The sequence below is a fragment of the Rhodnius prolixus genome, unplaced genomic scaffold (genome assembly GCF_049639745.1).
Source record: "Rhodnius prolixus isolate KJV_2025 unplaced genomic scaffold, Rpr scaffold_18, whole genome shotgun sequence".
In the NCBI taxonomy this organism is placed as follows: domain Eukaryota; kingdom Metazoa; phylum Arthropoda; class Insecta; order Hemiptera; family Reduviidae; genus Rhodnius; species Rhodnius prolixus.
In genome coordinates, this window is record NW_027411636.1 from 2,668,114 (window position 1) to 2,687,373 (window position 19,260).

The 19,260-nt window shown below is 31.4% G+C and overlaps 1 protein-coding gene and 1 long non-coding RNA gene across 6 annotated transcripts; one reads left to right on the forward strand and one right to left on the reverse strand.

Annotated features, from left to right (window-relative positions):
- Nucleotides 1–1,082: 1,082 nt before the first annotated feature.
- On the reverse strand, nt 1,083–14,081 carry Ir93a (Ionotropic receptor 93a). The gene is made up of 19 exons (XM_074143729.1): nt 13,944–14,081; nt 13,187–13,336; nt 12,999–13,094; nt 12,475–12,624; nt 11,176–11,296; nt 8,807–8,912; nt 8,555–8,719; nt 7,430–7,597; nt 7,123–7,338; nt 6,919–7,025; nt 6,719–6,788; nt 4,818–4,898; nt 4,582–4,737; nt 4,347–4,509; nt 3,890–4,110; nt 3,627–3,807; nt 2,594–2,672; nt 2,368–2,525; nt 1,083–1,532 (listed from the first exon to the last, which is right to left on the reverse strand). Exons 1-19 carry the CDS (start codon nt 14,050–14,052, stop codon nt 1,435–1,437), a joined length of 2,595 nt encoding a protein of 864 aa, XP_073999830.1. The 5' UTR covers nt 14,053–14,081; the 3' UTR covers nt 1,083–1,434.
- LOC141462134 (uncharacterized) lies at nt 5,790–18,239 on the forward strand. Of its 5 annotated transcripts, none has more exons than XR_012463113.1 (7): nt 5,790–6,079; nt 6,505–6,650; nt 6,847–7,032; nt 8,809–8,959; nt 13,196–15,998; nt 16,107–17,937; nt 18,025–18,239. It is a non-coding gene; the product is annotated as an uncharacterized lncRNA (long non-coding RNA). The 5 variants fall into 5 exon arrangements; XR_012463114.1 differs by having other exon boundaries at nt 13,196–15,842; XR_012463112.1 differs by having other exon boundaries at nt 13,196–14,747; nt 15,696–17,937.
- Nucleotides 18,240–19,260: the final 1,021 nt, after the last annotated feature.

Below are 19,260 nucleotides of genomic sequence, written 5' to 3' on the forward strand. Positions count from 1 at the left end.
ATCTTTCTTTACAATATAAAACACTCACAATTCTAAAATTTTACTGGAATAGCGCACATTAGAGGGAAGAATAGTGATCATATTGTCGAATGCTTGGTTGTACTTAGCCTAAGTTGAACTTTTCTACCTCTTTTTTGGTACTTTTATTGTGGGGGGGGGGGTTATGTTGACCAATTTGTGAAGACCACCATTTCATAAGACGGAAACTTAGAACATGTATTTCCGATGGAAACATAATATATAATAACAGCACGATCACAATACTTCCACTTTGCGAAGGGATGGCTCAATTTAACCTAATTTAATATATTAATTTTTACTAATAGGTGCTTACACCGTATATTTCGTGAAATGGCACTTTAATTTTCGAAAATATTGGAGAGATCCGAAATCTTCGAGAAATACGCACTTCGGTCGAGCTATTTCCTTCCGGCCACGGCCATTTTTTGTCAACTCACATAATGCTCATTAATATTACACAAGTGTTGAAGCAGTTTATTTCAATGAAAATGATCAAGGAAGATTTGGAAGTCTTAAAAAAACAGGTATCGGAGGTGGATATCCCCTTTATCCTTAAAACCCTCCTAGATTTCGGAGACTTCTCAGATTTCTATTCGGTGAAGTTGCTATGGGGTGAATAGTTTCATCTGGCATCAGTAGGGGCACTTACTTCATATTTGTCCACAGAACACTAGTAACTCAAAAGTTTTCCCAAGGTTAGAAGCTCTAGCAAAAGCGTAATAGAAAATAATGTAATAAAAAAGTTAATCTTGACCAAATAACAATTGCTTCTCTTAGTTAATGGTAAGGTTATTTCTCTGTTATCTCTATAGGAAAGCAGGTTTCGAAGCGTTGAACAAGTATAATAATTCAAAGCAGACGACCACCAGCAAAACTGAAGAAAAATCAAAATATGGAGCGTGGGGCCCCGTCTACAAAAATCAACAACATTTTGCTAGCCTTCACAATTGTTAAAAAATTTGAATAACAGTCGTTTTATTTGATTAAATATGGTGTTGGAATCTCTAATTGTTAAAAAAAAAAAAGAAATAAAAGATTTAATAAGAATAATAAAACAAAACTGTTTTGAAACTGTTTTTGTTATTTGATTCAAAATTTCAATTTTTATTTATTGCAACCATTGCAAAAAAACATGGTTTTTGATTGTATGTCTGTTTTTTATAAATAATTATTTAACAAATTATTAATTGCTTATTTACTAAATTCCCATCTTTAAATGCAATCAAAATCACTTTTGAAATTGATTGCATTTAAACTCCTATTACTCACAAAAAATTACACTCCAACTTATTGTTTAAGCGATTCTTTCTTGGGCTGCGAGATTTCGTATCTGATTTAATGGATAAAAAATAATCCATAACACATCCTTAATTGGAAAAATTCAACATTTCTCTTGCATTAAGATTTTAAACATTAGCTAACATACGGCTGGATGACATGTTTTTCTTGAGTAGTTTTCCATTTGTGGTATAAATATTCGGCAATTATCAACATTATTCCCAAAGAAACTCCTGCAAGAAATTATAAAAACAATATGAAGTATTAAATCATATAAAAGTGATAGTAAGAAAGGAGCGAGGGTCTTGGGTACTTAAACCCTAACAGGCCCTTATTGTTTGTAGTATAAGGATGTAGTATTTGGAGTTACAGTTTGCCTATGGGTGTGGTAAAATTGGATTGTTGTGTGCGCGGTGGGCCTAGCCTCAGTTAGTGTTTTTAGGCTGGGGTAACCGCAAGGGAACTTCTACTACCAGCAAATGTGGCTAGCCCACAATTTGGGGCGATGGAAGCAAAGCAGTTTGTAACCGAAAAATGGTCATAGATGGCAGGAGCTGCTACATAAAATAAATTTGAACTTTGGACTGCAAGACCAGCTGCTATTTACAGCCAAGATTCCAAAATAAAAAAAAAATCATTCTCTACCGTACATTCGGCCTGGCCAGTGCCTGCTTATATTACCTATCGTCTGTGAGTTCTATATCGCTTAGTCGATTCCCCATACTTCCTTATGACCAAATAGGTCGCAGTAACAGTAGATCTATAAGAATCTTTTGTTATGTAGGTTAAGTTTTGAACGTTTGTCAAGTAGTCTGGCGAGAAGTTTTGCTAGCGTTTGGTTAGTTTATTGTCTTTTCAGTCTAGTATGGTTATTTGTTACTAACTGTAAAACTGATCGACACTCAGAAATGATACAATTAAGAGAAACGTGTCTCTCTAGCCTATCCCCACAACTGCCGTAAAATGATCGTTATCTAAAGATATTATCAAAATAGAAGTTTTAGATCTATGTGGGCGCGCTGAATCAAAACATCTGTTATTTATATAAAAAGAAAAAGAAAAAATTACCTAAAAACAATAAGAAAAATGATCCTTGCATATCGTCCATATTGACTGTATGCGTATTACTCTCGCCAGACAATTTGGCGTCCCAACATTTATCTCTTTTTGGTAGATAATCGACCAACCATTTTTGGATCAAACCAACTTTATGCATTTCATAAATCCTGGAAAATTATTGTTTATGAATTTTAAAATTTTCTGTTTTTAATTTTTGGCATAATTATTAACTTACCTGGAATTGAATATTTTCAAATACGGTGTATGTACTGGCAAGGCCATCGCTAAATGTTCCTCCAAGAATTCTTCTTCACCTGGGTTTTGTAGTTTCAACATAGTTTTAAAATTCAGTAGTTGAATTATTATTTGATAGGTATTGGGAAAAATAATAAATAAAAGGTAGAGGGCGCTAAATTGTAGTGACTCTCAAAAAGCGCAGGTTATTACCTTCCATTAATACAATTCCATGAAACTTCTCTTTACTCTTTAGTGGTCAAATTGGGCCAGTACATACGATTATAGAACAAAGAAGAGGATCGATAAAAAAAAACCTAAAGCATATCGGAAATTAAAAAAAAGAAAACCCGGAAAGATACGCCCAAAAGTATTTTCCTCACCAGTTCATATATGTATTTTGTAGACTACGAAAACATAATTGAAAACAACTAAAAATGCTGTAAAAAAAAAAGAGCTTTTCCTTTAAAAATTCAAGGAACAAAATTTATATATCTACGTGTGGGAAATCTTAAAAACAACTTTAGGGAAAGAAACATCTCAGCTAGTTTCTGGAAAAAAAAAATTCAAAAAAGTGTAAAATCTGTTCATTAAAATGGTATTTCCGGTGGAGAAATTGGGTTCGGTAAGTTACATTCGGATCTCCTGGAGAGACTTAAAATCTAAATTTTAAGATTTCCAGCTTTCTGCCATTTTTACATTTTTGAGGTACAACTTTAATACAAAATAAATTCAATTTTACAGAAAAAAAAACTCGAAATTAAATTTGTTTGACAGATCGCAATACTTGACTGATTTATTTAGTAAGTGAGGAGAAGGTTACAAAATCTTAACGAGATTAAAGGACTACCCAAACGATATCGATTATCCATTATGATAGATAATCGATCTACATAAACACAAAACAATTTTAAAGATATCGAAAATAGGGATAAGAAGTTTAAAAACGAATCAAATCATGCTCCAAATACTTTCGGTATCTCATCCCCAGTTACTCTAATAACACTTAATGATTATATAATAAAGCAACTTACCCAAAGAGAAATCACATCGATTTGTTCTAATGAATTCCTGCTTCATTACAAAAGCTAAGATAGTCTTTCTATCGATATAAATATGTTTCCCATTTTGTATGTCTGATATAATTTCTGGTGTTAACTTTGAATGAAGTTTTGCACCATCTGATAGTGCGTTAAGTTTACTGTTATCTGTACTCTGAAACAAAATTAATAAATAAATATAGGATATTCGTTTTAATAAAATCTGAATTCACTTACTCAACAAAAGATATTATTACCTTAAGAATACTATGCAGAGTCGAGATTTCTGGCATACCCCAAGATAAAGACTCTCTTCGTTCCATTAACTGGTCAACGTTAGAAATAATTTTATCCATTTTAGGAAATGTCAAAAATGCTACTAGATTTCCTGAATATGTAGTTACTACAACCAGAACTACTAGCCACCAAGTTCCGATTACCAGCCGACCACTGTCAGCTTCCGGCATTATTCCACCACCTGTGATAATAAATATGTTAGAGCCAAAAAGGTTAACTACCAATTTTGCGTTTAAAAAAGTAATGGAATTTCGACCATTTAGAGTTTGTTATTCAACTAATAGTATAACCTTCCTTTTTGGTTATAGCATAACGGAGCCGCTTTCGAGTTCTTCATTTTTATTGCATCAGTTCAGTTACTTTCGTATTGCATCTTATAATACGTTAAGTTGTTTTTTTAAAAAAAATCATGATTACCTTGTTGCAATAATGCACCATAGAGATACCAAAAACAGTTCATCATTTTCGTAAAACCACCTTTACCTCTATGGCTGTAATGATCATAAAATGGGCTAATACGGTGGACAAAACATAGAAGTGGTGTCATTAGCAGTATAGCTCCAATGATGCACAACCATGTCTAGAAATTAAAAGTAAGTTTTTTAATAAACGAACATTTCTGATTAAACTAAATTTCTTCTGTTTTACTTACGTCTGAACTAAAAGGAAGTATAAATAGTAAAGCTCGGCTTAATTCCTTCGGGCGAGACACTAAAAATGCGTAAGCTTCTATACTTATTGAATACGTGAAGTTCACTTCTTTTTTACGATCTTCCGTCACAGTAAATGCTGCTGCAGCGATGAGTACCTTAGATTTGCACCAAAATATTGATTAAAAAAGAAAGCTATAATGATTTTTATAAAATCTACAATTTATTTGGTACTAACCCTTTTATTTTCTAATAATTTTAATGCCTGCTTCCAAGCAGAAGTTTCAATTCTTCCATCTAGGCTAACTTCTCCCAATTTCTGTGCAACAAAGAACATTTTCATTAGAAACTGTTAATTTATTATGAAACAAATACACTACCTTCTTTCATCACGGTTTACCATCCCTTAAGAACACTACTTTCAGGATCTACATAGGGTAATTATCACATGAAACTCATAAAATACTAAAACTTGAAAGAAATTTCCATTAAGTTTTTCAAAAAAGTCGAAATGTGTTTAAGTGTCACGTCAAATTTAAAATTTAACAGAGTTTTTTTTCAACAAGTGAAAATGAAATTAATATTAATTAACACTATTTGAACAGTGAGTGAGTGCAGCTTTTGCTTCATTTTTGAGAAGTTGGGCGTAACAAAATTAGGAAAATACTTTAAATCTTTTCCAAAATAAATATATATATATATATATATTTTAATAAGATTTACGCGATTTTCTTTAGCTAATTTCGCTAAATTGGGTATAGTCATCGCTACATAAAAACCTACAATTTTTTATTTTTTGAGGGGGAGGTTTCACTTCCAAACATCTATTGTTATACCAATAAAACAAAATTAGTTACGACATTTTTAGAATCTGAAGAAATTCGCTTAAGTATTTACGATTGCCGGAAAAGTTTGAATTTTTATTCTATTAACAAGTATACTTATTAACAATTCTAGGTTTCAAGACAATTTAATTTAAATACTTGAAAAATGTGGAAGAGCAAGACGTGAGAGTGTTCATTTAAAATGAATAAATAAGATACAATCTGCATTTAACAAAAAAAAAGAAAATGAAAATAAAAAAGAAGTAAAAGAAAGAAAAAAAGAAAAAGAATCTTTTGAAAGGCCCCCTCATTAAAATAATTCACTTGCAGAAATCGATTAATAACAAAACGATTTAACGAACGATTCAAATTAAGGTTATGTTAGGTAGCCTACTTCCAGGTTCTCTGCTTTATTGTGAATATGGAATACCAGAGAGCTGTGAACTAATTTTATTAAATTTAGTTTTGTTTGATCTTTAACTAAGCATATTTATTATAACTTAAGGTTAAAAATGGAATTGCTGCTTAATACTGATGTCAGCTGTCAATGAATAAGCTAGTAGTTTTTACTATAAAACATGGAATTATAGCACGCCCCTGGCAGGAAACAATATGAACTATAAAGCTAGAAGCCATCAAACAAAATAATTAAATAATAAATAAAAGGTGCAGCCCTGTAAGTACTGATTATTATTTATTTTAATTTAAAAAAAAAAATAAAAAATTTTGTAAAAAATAAAAAAAAAGATTCTGGTTTAGTTGTATTGGCCGGGCTACAACTGGGGTCCCACTCACAGGCGCGATCCCACTACTGCAAGCCACGGGGACTTTTGGCTGCTGAGTTTCCTCCCTGGCCCGATTCGCCCCTCTTTAGCTAACCTGGTGCACTAGAGTTCCCAGTAGTACACCATGTTGATGGCCAGCTTAGTGCGGACGCCCGGTCAACGTGTAACACCCAGCCGCAGTGAACCCCGTCCTCAAACCATCCTCAGAATCTGACCTCCAAGTAGCTGGATTACAGGAGCACGCCAGAACTCCCAGTCGTTTTAATTTGGATTTCTTGGCAATCTTATGTTTAACTTTTTCTCTCTTTTTTTTCAGAAGAAGTAATTCTTATGTTCTTAGAAGTTGAGTGGTTTTATTCCGTAAAAAACCAAAAATTTAGTTAATGTAAAGAAGAAAAAACAAAAAATAATAAAATCAGAAAATTTCAAGACTTTTTCTGACTTCCAGCTGTTTCAATACAAGTATTTCCTACACTTATTATTAATAATTATATTATTTCATCCTTCATTAAGTAAAGAGATAAGATTACCTCATCAATTTTTAAGGAATTAGTTATAGATTTCAGCACAGTCCTGTTTGATATTATGATGACATCGTATCTGTAAGAGATGAATCTAACTGAATAATTTTTGTTTAAGATTTCATTTATTTTTACAGAAATTTTATTCTACACAATGGAATATTTGATGAAGATCAATGTGAAAAGGGGCAGAAGTATCCGATACTTACGTGAAATTTAAACTATTGGACAGTTCATTGATGATTTCAAACACCAATCCTTTATATTCAGTAGGTTTTCCAACATCATCGTATTTAATCACCTGCCATGGAGGATACTTGAACGTAAGAAACAAAAACAGAAAATAGTGTAATTAAAGTTAATATTTCTTTTACAAATTACTAAATAGCAAAAATTAAATCTAGTAAACTTACATGAAACGTAGCAATTGGAATACTGCGCCCTCGAAAACCGTGTACAATATTTGGAAATAGTTCATCGACTAGTACTGGACCAGGTTTAGGTGCCCAGTATCCTACTTCAAGTAGACTAGCATTGCCCTTATGAAAATAATCCATACCCCATGATTCACTTGATTTGAAATACCATAAGGTACAATTATCACATGTACCAATATCGTCTTGTTTATTCTGAAGGAAACAGGGAACAGTTTTTTCATGTTTACTTCTTAGATAATTTGGGCCATACACAAAGATATTGTTTGATGTTTTCTTTGTTTACCTTCATAAAATTTAGAATAGCTTCCCTTCGTTCCTGTTTCGTCGGTTTTATGACTTCCCATTCTTCGTCAGAAACTTGTTCAGATAATCGTATCTCTTCTTCTATGGAGTAATCCAATGCTACAGCAAGATTTCCCACTAATTCTTCAGCGTGGCAGAGTAAATTGTTCTGCATTGTAGAAAGAAATTATTAGTAAGAAGATTGAAGATTAGTATCTTACTAAAATTCATCTTAATAGAAAGACCAGTATTCTGTGCCTATTTTTCATTCAATCAAAGATTTTGGCGACTGGATCATTAATCCAAAAGAAAGATTAGATTAATGCTAATTTCAGTCAAGTTTTCAACCTAGGAACTAGACATCTTCAGGACTTTTACTTATTAACTTTGTAATTGGTTTTATATTGTGAATGTTAACATAAAATTTGGTGTCTTTGTTTTTGACTTTTCTGGTACTGATAGTGACTGAAATTAGCAATAATCTTTCTTCCCCTTCAAAATAGACTAGATTAGATTTGAGAGACATCCATTGGTGCAGCACTCAATTCTGCTGGCTGTTCAATGAATTAGAACTTAAGTGAGAGACTTTTGGTAAAGTTTTCTGTTTTTCTCTCTCTTTCCGAAGAGCCGAACGCTAGCCATGCAACTAATCCTTGTGTCCATTGAGAGATTGCTTTACTAGTGCACAGCAATCCTCCGAAATGGTGCGGAAAAGTCCAGGCCAGGGGTAGGGCGAAAAGCTTATTACTAAGTTTTTCAGCTAAATTCACTCGTTTTATTCAAACCAGACTAGGCGGCCATTCGGATGATCCCTGAGCTGATAACACACACAGCTCCAATCCTAATGTACTTTAAGGTGTCATACTTCACAGCTGACTCTCTGATCAACCTTTAATATTAAAGTAATCCAAAAACCAATCAGAAATGGAAAATACATACAGTCGGATAAAATGAACGAAATATTTTCTGACCTGGATTTTTGGCCACAGATATAGTTGCATTTTTAGAATGAAAAAAATCTTTCTTATGATAAACATAAAAGCTGAGAATGATAGTTCTTGCTTCATTAAAATCTCACTCTATTAATGTTTTTTTATTTACCAAATTAAAAATAAAGCTCACTAACCAGACAGAGACCGGTATCATCCGTAGAATTATAAATAAACGCTACATTCTCTCCATCGCCGACGATATGGATAAACTTATTGATATTATTATGATTGGAAAAATCCGTTTTCATTCCAATAAATAGCCATTTACTGGTTGGATCTACCAGTCCAACAGATTTTGCCTGTTAAATAGTTATAAAATGCATTTTTTACTTATATGTAATATGATAATTTTTAATGAATTCTATTCTAAAATCTGTTTTACTTACAGATTCGTACACCACGGGAATGATGTCCACTTCTGCTAGGATAAGAAAATTCCTATTGATCTCCAGTGATGGCAATGAGGATATTGTGTTAAATATCTCCTTATTCCTGTAATCAATCATCACATAATTAAAGTTTAGGAGATAAATTAGTAGGTGAGTTGACTTTTAACTGTTATCTTTTCTCTTTTATATCCAGAATTACGCAAAGATATTTTTCGACGCTTTTATTTGTTGATTTTGTTTTTTTTTGTCACCATTTAAACCACTTTTTTTTTGAGCGTTTCTTCACAGTTATATTGCAATCGTTGCCATTTTTAACCCTTAACTTGACAGAATTTTATTTTATTTTTTAATATCAAAATAATATTCATACCACTTAACCCTTATGACCCAAGGATGTCTGGGAAAAAAACTAAAAATAATCTCATGAGGGTAGTTAAAAAAAATCATTCATAAATATTCATATAAAAATATTAAGTTTGCGCTAAAAAAATAATAGCATTAGATTTTTTTAAAATTCTGATGTATCTCCACAGATACGAGGTGTGTTCAAAAAGTAACGGGAATTTTTAAATTTCGCGGGTTTGGAGAGTCTGATTGTAAAATTTTTTTTTTTATTATGTTGGTACACATGCCCTTAAAGTACGATAAAATTTTCAGTAATATTCATTGTTTACTTCTTAAGTGGCAGCCGTTAAGGTTAGACGTGTTTTTCGAGCTTGGCGATTTTTGTTTGTTAAAAAAAAATGGATCAAAGAATTTGTATTAAATTTTGCGTAAAAAATGAAATAAAGTGTAATAAAGTGTGTGAAATGTTAATAAAGGCATATGGTGAGTCTGCTATGAGTAAAACAAGGATTTACGAGTGGTATAAGCGTTTCCAAGATGGCCGCGAAAACGTTGAAGATGACGAACGACCTGGACGTCCAAGCACATCAACAACCGATGAAAACGTGAAAAAAGTGAAAGAAATGGTTATGAACAATCGCCGAATCACAATCAGAGAAGTCGCTGATGATGTTGCCATATCAATTGGCTCATGCCATGAAATTTTTTCGGATGTTTTGGGTATGAAACGTGTGGCAGCAAAATTTGTTCCAAAATTGTTGAATTTCGAACAAAAACAGCGGAGAATGGAAGTTGCTCAAGAGTCACTCAATGAAGTCGACAACGATGCGGATCTACTGAAACGTGTTATAACAGGTGACGAAACATGGGTTTACGGATATGATGTCGAAACTAAGGCTCAATCGTCCCAGTGGAGGCATTCTGGATCGCCAAGACCGAAAAAGGCTCGACAAGTGCGGTCGAATGTGAAGGTTATGCTCACTGTGTTCTTCGATTTTAATGGCATAGTGCATCATGAATTCTTGCCACAAGGTCAAACAATCAATAAGGAGTACTACCTACAAGTTCAACGCCGTTTGCGTGAAGCAATCCGAAAAAAACGCCCGGATTTGTGGCAAAACAATTCATGGATTTTGCACCACGATAATGCACCTGCTCACACTTGTTCGTGAATTTTTGGCCAAAAACAAAACTTTAACGATGCCCCAGCCTCCATATTCGCCAGACATGGCTCCATGTGACTTTTTTCTATTTCCAAACATAAAGAGAACATTAAAAGGCCGTCGTTTTACAAGCATAGATGACATTAAAAGCGAATCGCTGAAAGAGCTGAAAGCTATCACAAAGATCGAGTTTCAGAAGTGTTTCGAGGATTGGAAAAAGCGCTGGCACAAGTGTATTGTATGCGAAGGGGACTACTTTGAAGGCGACAATATTAATGTAGATGAATAAATAAATATTTTTTTCAAAAAACGAAAATTCCCGTTACTTTTTGAACACACCTCGTACATTGTAAGAAAAGGGTTAAAAGCTATTTATTGACATTGAGTGGGCTTGAAACAACGTGAATAACTAAGTTTTAAACACTTATGGTGCTCATCATTCTTTCCAAGTATTTCTACTATTAAAGAGGCTCGCTTTAATCAATCCAAAACACAATAAAGCTGTTTTCATCTCGGAAAATAAGAAATCTTCTTAATAACATCAAATAAAAATAGAAAAGTGCAATAAATGCAGCCTGAACTACTGGGATTTTCATTCAATAAAGATTTGTAATTTCTGAGCGATGATCTCTTTTGCACATATCTTTAATCTTGATTGAAATAGTTCTCCGAGGATCATGAAAAAAGAGCTCTCTTATGTTTGAAGCTTAAATATTTCTAATGAAAAATCTCAAATACGATTGATCTGCATCTATACAGTAATCTCTTCATCACTTTCAAGTATTTACAGAAACGTTTAAATACTTAACGTGGGGGGGGGGGGGGGGAAATTATAATTAAAAAGAAAGTTGCATTTACCTTTTTACATCAACATCATTTTTAGAAGATTCTATTTTATAAAGTGATATAGCGCAGGTGCTATTAGTGATAGGTAATGATTTTGTCACTGCTAGAGTGATTTTCTCAACAAGTTTGTCACCTTAAAAACAATAAATAAATAAATAAGTAGGTTTCAAAAATTAAGGTTATTTATTTACATATTAGGAACTAAATATGCCAATATAAAAACATATTATTGTTTTTTCCTTGTAGTAGGATTTTGATTGAATGTATTCCACTGAAAAGAATTTACAAAGTGAAATGGGTCTTTAACTCTAGAGTTCTCATTTCTTTTAAAAATATTTACAAATTTAAAGTCAGATATGTACAATCTTGGACAGTCGTCACTAAGGGAGATAGTTTATAATAATAATTGCAGTTCCATCTGCAACTAAAGCTCTTGAGATTATTTCTTTTAAGCACGTATGTAATGATGGAAAGTCTTATAAGTTTTGGTGTACTAGGGTGTTGCCAGTGAAAGATAATGAAATGACAAATAGCCTGGGCAAGATAGAGCGCAGTTAATAGTAACCAAAATGCTCTTTGTTAGTAACCTGAACCGTCTTTTGAGATTGAAGGAGAAAGACAAGATAACATTGCTCTGAAGAATACTAAACTTGTCTCAAAACTGACTGGGATCATTATAATGATTTCGACGATGCAAATGTTTGAAAGGTTTTCTCATGGGAGCATTGTAGAGTCTCATGATGGCATGAAGTAGAATGTCATGGCCTATGCAGTTGCCATGGTGAGATGAGATGATCAAGCCTCCATTACATTATGTTCTTGCCGACTACGAATCTTTCGAGTTTGGCCTCAGTTCCTAAATTGATCTTTGACCAGAAAATAGAATTAGAAGGGCGATCTCAAATTTGTCTTTAGAATAGTCTCTTCCTTGTTAAGGATTTATCAGCCCTGTAGATTGGTATTCAGATGATGATTCTGCTACCTTATGGACCAGCAACTCCTTAGTTGACTCCTAGGATTAAGCCCAAGATTCAAGGAGTTCCTCCTTTTCTTTATAGTGTACTAGAATTCCTAATTCTATATTCTTGTAAATTTCAGAATGTTTGAACAGATCCATAATATTCTAGGTCTCAGATCATTTTTACTTTCTTATTCAATATTTATTTAATGCGAACGTTTTTAATTAAATTTTGTAAAATTATAACAGAAAAGGATTCTCTACAAAAAAAACATTCAATAATCTTCTTCTTCTACAAAATTTATAAGTAAAACAAAAAAAAAAAACTTCAATTATGTAATATTCATGCATACTAATCGAGTTATCGTGGACAATAGTTACAGACTGCCAATCTAATTTCTCCTTTGATCGTAAATCAAGTATCAATTGTGATATTTCTGAACCTCTTTCATAAACAGGTAAAGTTGTGCCGACATGTTGAGGAAGTCTGGGACAGTCAGGTTCTGTAATTTGGAAAATAAATACATATATAAAGAATAAGTTAGTAATTTGAATTATCGTGTGAATAAGATTTTATAATTTTCTGTTCTTTCATTTCAATCGTAATATATTACTATCGTTTTGAGAAAAAACATTAATTTTTCAGTTTTTTAAAAAGATTTCTCTCGAAAACAGCCAATATGAAATTAGATTCGAAGTCACGGGCATTTAAAATGATCATGAACTTCTTATTCATATCGAATAAACACGATACAGATTATTGGTAAACGTTTTTTGCTCACTAGAGTCTTTTTTCATGGGATTTTCTCAAATTAGTTGGAAAATCTGCGTTTTTGTAATTATTTTTATACAATTTTTAATTATAATTAACACTTACCAGTTATAGTTATAAATATAATACCATTGCCAGTGAAATTGCTATAAAGATTCCACATCTCTTCACAAGATGTTATACTGAATATAGCTGTAAGATCTGTATTTAAAAAAAAAAATAATAATAAAAATGCCTAGTTTTTGAAATTATCAAAAATTATTTAAAAATTCCTTCTGATCACATTTTTTTACCTTCTTTAGATTTGAGATCTCGTCCATTATATATCACACTGAGACTTCCATCATCCAGAAACTTGTGAATCCTGGAGTTCACTATTTCTTTCAATTTATTTTCAAAATATCTGAATTTTGGATACATGAAGAATGGATCAACTAAAATCACTATTTAGAAAATAAATAAATAAATGAGTTGTGGAAAAATAATAATAATAAGTTCTAGTAAGAAAGTAAAGAAAACCAAATTGGTCTTCGAAAACAAATTTTTGCTTTAACTAACGTTTTAATAAATCGTCTTTACAAGTACAGGGGGACTATTTGAGGCCGATTTTAACTAACATTATCCTTTATATGAGTGAAAATTTTGGAAATTGGGAAAGCTTCTCAAAAAAAAAAAAAGAAAGAATGTATAAATAGGTTGCAGTTCCTGGAAAAAGTTCCCCCAATAATTTTTCTAATACAGGAACACTTTTAGGAATTCCCAGATTACAATAAGCTTTATATCTAAAGGGATACCTATTTAGACATTCTTAATTTACAAGGTTAAAAGAAAGTTATTGTTAAAATGAAATATATTTGAGAGATTCTTTTTTAAATGTTCACATCATTGTCTACAAACTTTTCTTCTTTTTCCAATTCAAAACGCCACAAATCTGGTATTTTGTATTTCATAAAACTAAAAATTTTGAACTGTTGAAAAGATATCAACACTTCACTTTTACTAAAGGAATTTAAAAAAATAAATAAACATAAGAAATATAAGTTTACTTACACAATGTATCATTAGCTTTTCTTTCCGACACAAATTCATTACGTATCCCATAGACTGTAAAATATTTGAAAACTATAACACTAAATGAAAACACTATAGTTTTATACATTTCTTCACAATAGACACGTTATGTCTATAAAGAAAATTTACTGAATTATGTCGCATATTGTGTGTTAGCAATATAATATGGAGGACACATATTAAAAATTAATAAAACAATCAAAAAAACAAAAAAAAATGAGTATCACATCATTAGTTTTAATCATAATTTTTGATTAATATCAAGAGCAAAGGATTCTTTAATGAATTTATAAAGTTCATGTTAGTATCTATTCGAGTGTGAGGTAGGTTTCACTGAAAAAGACAGTTCTTACAAAAACCTATCTAGGGCAATTTGTTGAATATTTGATACCCTTTCTTGTATTGTTCTGACCCAACCTCATTTCTACTTTTTTATTAACTCGTAACACTGATTTTCTTTTGTATTGTTTTTTTTTTTTAATCAATTTACTAAGACTATAAGTTGTCCAGGTAGTTCAGGTATCTATTATTTTTTATATGTATGAACATAAACTAAACTCAATTTTTAATACAAACAAGGATTTGCCCTAAATTATAAAGAAAATTTAGGAATTTTATCTTTTTAAAGAAAAATTGTCAAAGTTGAATGTTTTTCAAAGATTCCCTTTTTTTCGTGCACTTTTTGACTATCAGTTTTAATAATCTCCTTTGCCCTGAATAAGTGCTACCAACTGTTTTTGGGGTGTAAAAAATTAAATTTTATTGAAATATTTAACGTGAAAGGTACGTAAATTGTAACTTATTAACCTAATAATACATTATTTAGTCAAACGTAACTTTTTTAAAACATGATTTCAATATGATACTTCAGGTAATTCTTATCCATTATTTAGTACATACAAAGTATTACATCATTAACTAGAACCTTCTTGAATCGGTATCAGTAATGATTCCACTTTCGTGAAAAAAAAAGGTTGAAAGTGAAGAAAACTTGTTATATTTAAAAATGTTAACATTTTATTTTTTAAACAAATAAACCTAATTGACAATAAAATTAAGTTTTTTTTGTAGTTTTTATTCGATTTTATTACAAAACAGTTTTAATTTGTTAAAAATATATATAAAGATAGTCAACACTGTAGATTTATTTTCAACGAAGTTTATTTAGTTTATTCAAGATTTATGCGTGAGTAGTCAATTTTATTTCGATAATAGGCAAACTTCTTAAACCTTATAATTTTTTTTTGGTTCTCAAGAAAATTGGAAGCAGATGTTTCCTTCTACTTTTAGAAAAATTTTTACGTTGTAATAGTATTAAAATTGTGTGAATTAAATTTGAAAATGACTACTGATGTTTTAATGAAGTATTTTTTACTTATTTAATGCACTGCTTTCATCCTTGGGTTTTTTCGATCTTTTGTCAACTTGCAGCCCCCGTTAAGCTCAGCTATCACCTGAAATCATTACTTCAAGGGTCCCTCCATTATCAGACTTTAAATGTGAGGTGAATCGCCCACATTCTATTTCTGTTAATAAACTAAACAAAGGAATCTATATACAAACCATCTGTGGAACGTAGTCATATCTATTAAGTATTTATCTATTATGGCATTTAATAAGTTTTAAGTACTAAATAATTGAAAACTTTTGGCTAAAGCCCTTATTAATATACACATTGCATAAAAAAAGAACAAAAAGTAAATAAATAATTGATGACATTTTAAATTGCAGGGATAATGAATATGTGTGAACACTTCCAACAAAATTTGTCGTTAAGCGCGCTCTATTGGCTAAACCAATAACTACTCTGTCTACACCTACCGGACAGTTTTAAAATACTTCTCAGTTCTTCCACTACATCGCATTGGTTTTAACTTGGTACAAAACATGTATTTTTTAAAAAAAATTATATAAGGCGCGTCAACATCTGAGATTGTTGGCGCCAGGAGCTTTTTTTTCAGTACATTGCCGGCCTCCGGACAGTGTTCACTCGTTACAGACAACACTGTCCATCGCCGAACAGTGAATGAAATAGTAATTATTATTTAAAATCAAAACGTTTTATTATAAATCCTAACAATTGCACGCCAAATAAATAAATTAATCACCCACTAAATTACATCTTTTTTATTTCTCTTCTAGTCAATGGATCAGTGACCATCGACATCGTACACGAGCTCCACCGCATATAAAAACTTATTGCCGGGTTTCACCAGATTGTTCAAAGCTTTCATATTTTGTATTGACCAGTGCAAATATGTCCAAAGCAGCTTGGGGTGCGGTGCTCTCAAAATCTGGCTCATTGAACATTCTATCATATGAAGCTGGTGTATGTACTGGTCTCACCACAGTTCATGGGCAGTCTAACCTAACTTTGATAACCTTTTACTACCTTCTTTGTGAGCAGTGTTGCCCTCCAGTATAATCATACTTAGTTTACGGAAAACTACAAAATTATTTTAATTAGTTCTTCAAATTGATAGAGATTATTTTCCTTTAACAAAAGAATTGGCAGACAAGAATGCACCAGTATTTCCTATGCCTTACGATCTGCCGCCAACGTCGTTTGCTTATTCTTAGACCTTCCTTGGTTTATTGAAAACATTATGTAAACACGATTTATTTTTTGCTTAATAATTGTATTTTTATTAATAAAGTTTCTGTGCACAAAATGACTTTTTGGCTTACTTTTTCTTATAATAATAATTATTGACAAATTTATTATGCGTTCTTAAAGAAACTGTAAAAATAGTAATATTAAAGACGTTTAGTACCTTTTCTAAGGTAATGGACTGTAAACAGCTCTAGCCAGATTTAAGAAGTTCCTTGTTCTTTTAACGCATTCTTTGTCCACCTGCTGTATACATACCTTCTCTGTGTAATTATGTTTTACTGAAAATTCGTCGTAAGTTACCATTTCTCGTATAATGTGAGATATCTCTCTCTTTATAATGAGAAGACATTAAATGCCTGGGTTTAAGGTGATTTTTTGTTGTTTTGGTATGCCAATTTAGGTAGCAACCATATATCGCTTGATACGGTATATTTTTGGATTTTAAGGAAAGTAATTTGGTTTAAAGTTTTTGACACATTTCAATTTTTAATGCTCTTTCTTTTAAAAAATATGGGAGCATTAATAGAAGCACTGATTAACTCAAATACTTTACTGGAGAAAATTAAGAATCAGTAAAAACTCAAAGTTCGAAAAAAAAGGCTATTAGAATTGAACCATTGTTCAACTATAAATTAGGTAAACTACATGAAAGTTTTCTAAAGTGAAAGTAATAACTATTATGAAGTTATTAAAAATAGCTTCAACTATTATTAATAGGGTAATGAAGAAATTGATAGTACTATCGAGCGTCATGATTTTCTATCTAAATTATATCTGCTGAATGTATTACAAGAAATAGAATAAACATTCCGGCGAATTACTTCTACCAAATATTTCCGCCGAACTATGAGTTGCGTGCGTCCTTCGAAAGCGGATGGCCGACAGTTTTCAGTAGATTCAGATTTCTAATTTAAAATCAATTACATTTAATGAATCAGAAAGGTTTTAGGCTAAAAATTCTTTGTCTAATCGTGTTCTAAATCAAATTATTAAAGAAGTAAAAATTTTACAAATTCCAAGACGCTACAAACACATGTCTATTTTAAGTACAACGGGGAATCCCAATATGATTCACTGTTGTTTCATTTCAGAATTTCGAAAGGAGTTTAATGTTGTTCAAACAGTTGATGTTGATATATGTAGCTCAACATTAAACTTCAAAAATTTTATAACCTGAAAAAGGTTATATTAAATTTGTTTACAATATTTATTGACTGCACCACAATAAATTCCTTAGGATAATCTAATAAGAAAAGTTGAAAACCAAAAACCATCATTCCTCAGGAATGTGGTTGTTATTCTGTCAAAAAGAAAAGTCTTTTATTGCGGATTTTCCCAACTCTTCTGAGGATTAATTCCGTAGGTACCTAAGTGCTTTTCAAGACGACCTATAGAATAAGCTTATCCTAAATAGACGTACAAATATTAACAAAGTATTCAATGTAGTTTTACAGGTCAAAACACCTTATCTCTTCAACAATTTCTTGGCTAACTCCTAGAATTCTGAAGACTATCATCAAACAGTAATCAAAATTGAAGTTGACAACTGCGCAAATGTATGAGGGTACAAAAAGAGCAAACTTAATATAATTCTTGAAGAATTTTACATTCTTCATTATAATTAGCATTTATAAAAGACTATTAAACGAAATTTATTTTTTTGAGAAGTTTTTTTGGGGTAGACTTAGCCCTGGATTCAGTAGCGTAGAATCTACGGACACTACTTAAGAGAATCAAGCATAATTTGCATTCGAAGAAACATTGATAGACAAGAATATTTAAAAAAATTCAATTAATGTGATACAAGTTTCTATGAATTAAGATTTTTTTTTTTATTAAAATATTAAAAGCAGTTAAAAGTTGTAATTCAAAATAATTCCAGTGATTCAACAAGATAATTGAAGAAAGGTATTTTTGCATCATTGTGAAATTCCCACATTTGAATGACGTGAATCATTATATGATATAGTTAGAATTAAGACAACAATAAAATTAAAAATATGAATTCAATTAACTTGAATATATTTAGAATATACGCAGTGGAATGATACAGTAAGAAAATAGAACATTAAACTACTTATCTTAATTCTTATTAAGAATAAATGTTTTTGGTTTACCTGATGATATTAACCTAAAACTTTCCGTAACTGTAAATAAGTAATAACTTGATACAATTTATTGAACGTTTCGTGACCTATAAGTAAATAACTTAGATTGAACGAATCTTATAACGTTTACAGTTTTGCCAAATTTTAACTTTTTCTAACCTCCAAAGTACTTTGTACTTTCACAAATACTGATACTGTCTCAATAGTAAGGTGCATCGATGTAATCATACCACTTTTTGTCAAACGGCATTCCATTTTATTCTAGCCAAGCTGTTGGAAAATCTTTCATGACTTTTGAGTAAAACCAGTAGTCGTCGTAGATGTTCTGGAAGATTCATTCTCAAAGAAGTGGGACTGGAGTTAACTCTCAATGTTTACATAGTCTTGACATTAGCAAAAAAACTGATGTAAACGCCTAGCTCTAAAAAAAACTTCTTCAATATATCTAGTAGTGTGGTTATTACGCCATTTTGTAAGAAAATTATCTCGGTGGGGAACCCAAAATTTCATATTAATAATCATCAAAAAGGTGCACTTCCGCACATTGTATTTTGAAAGAAGGGTTCCTCCTTAC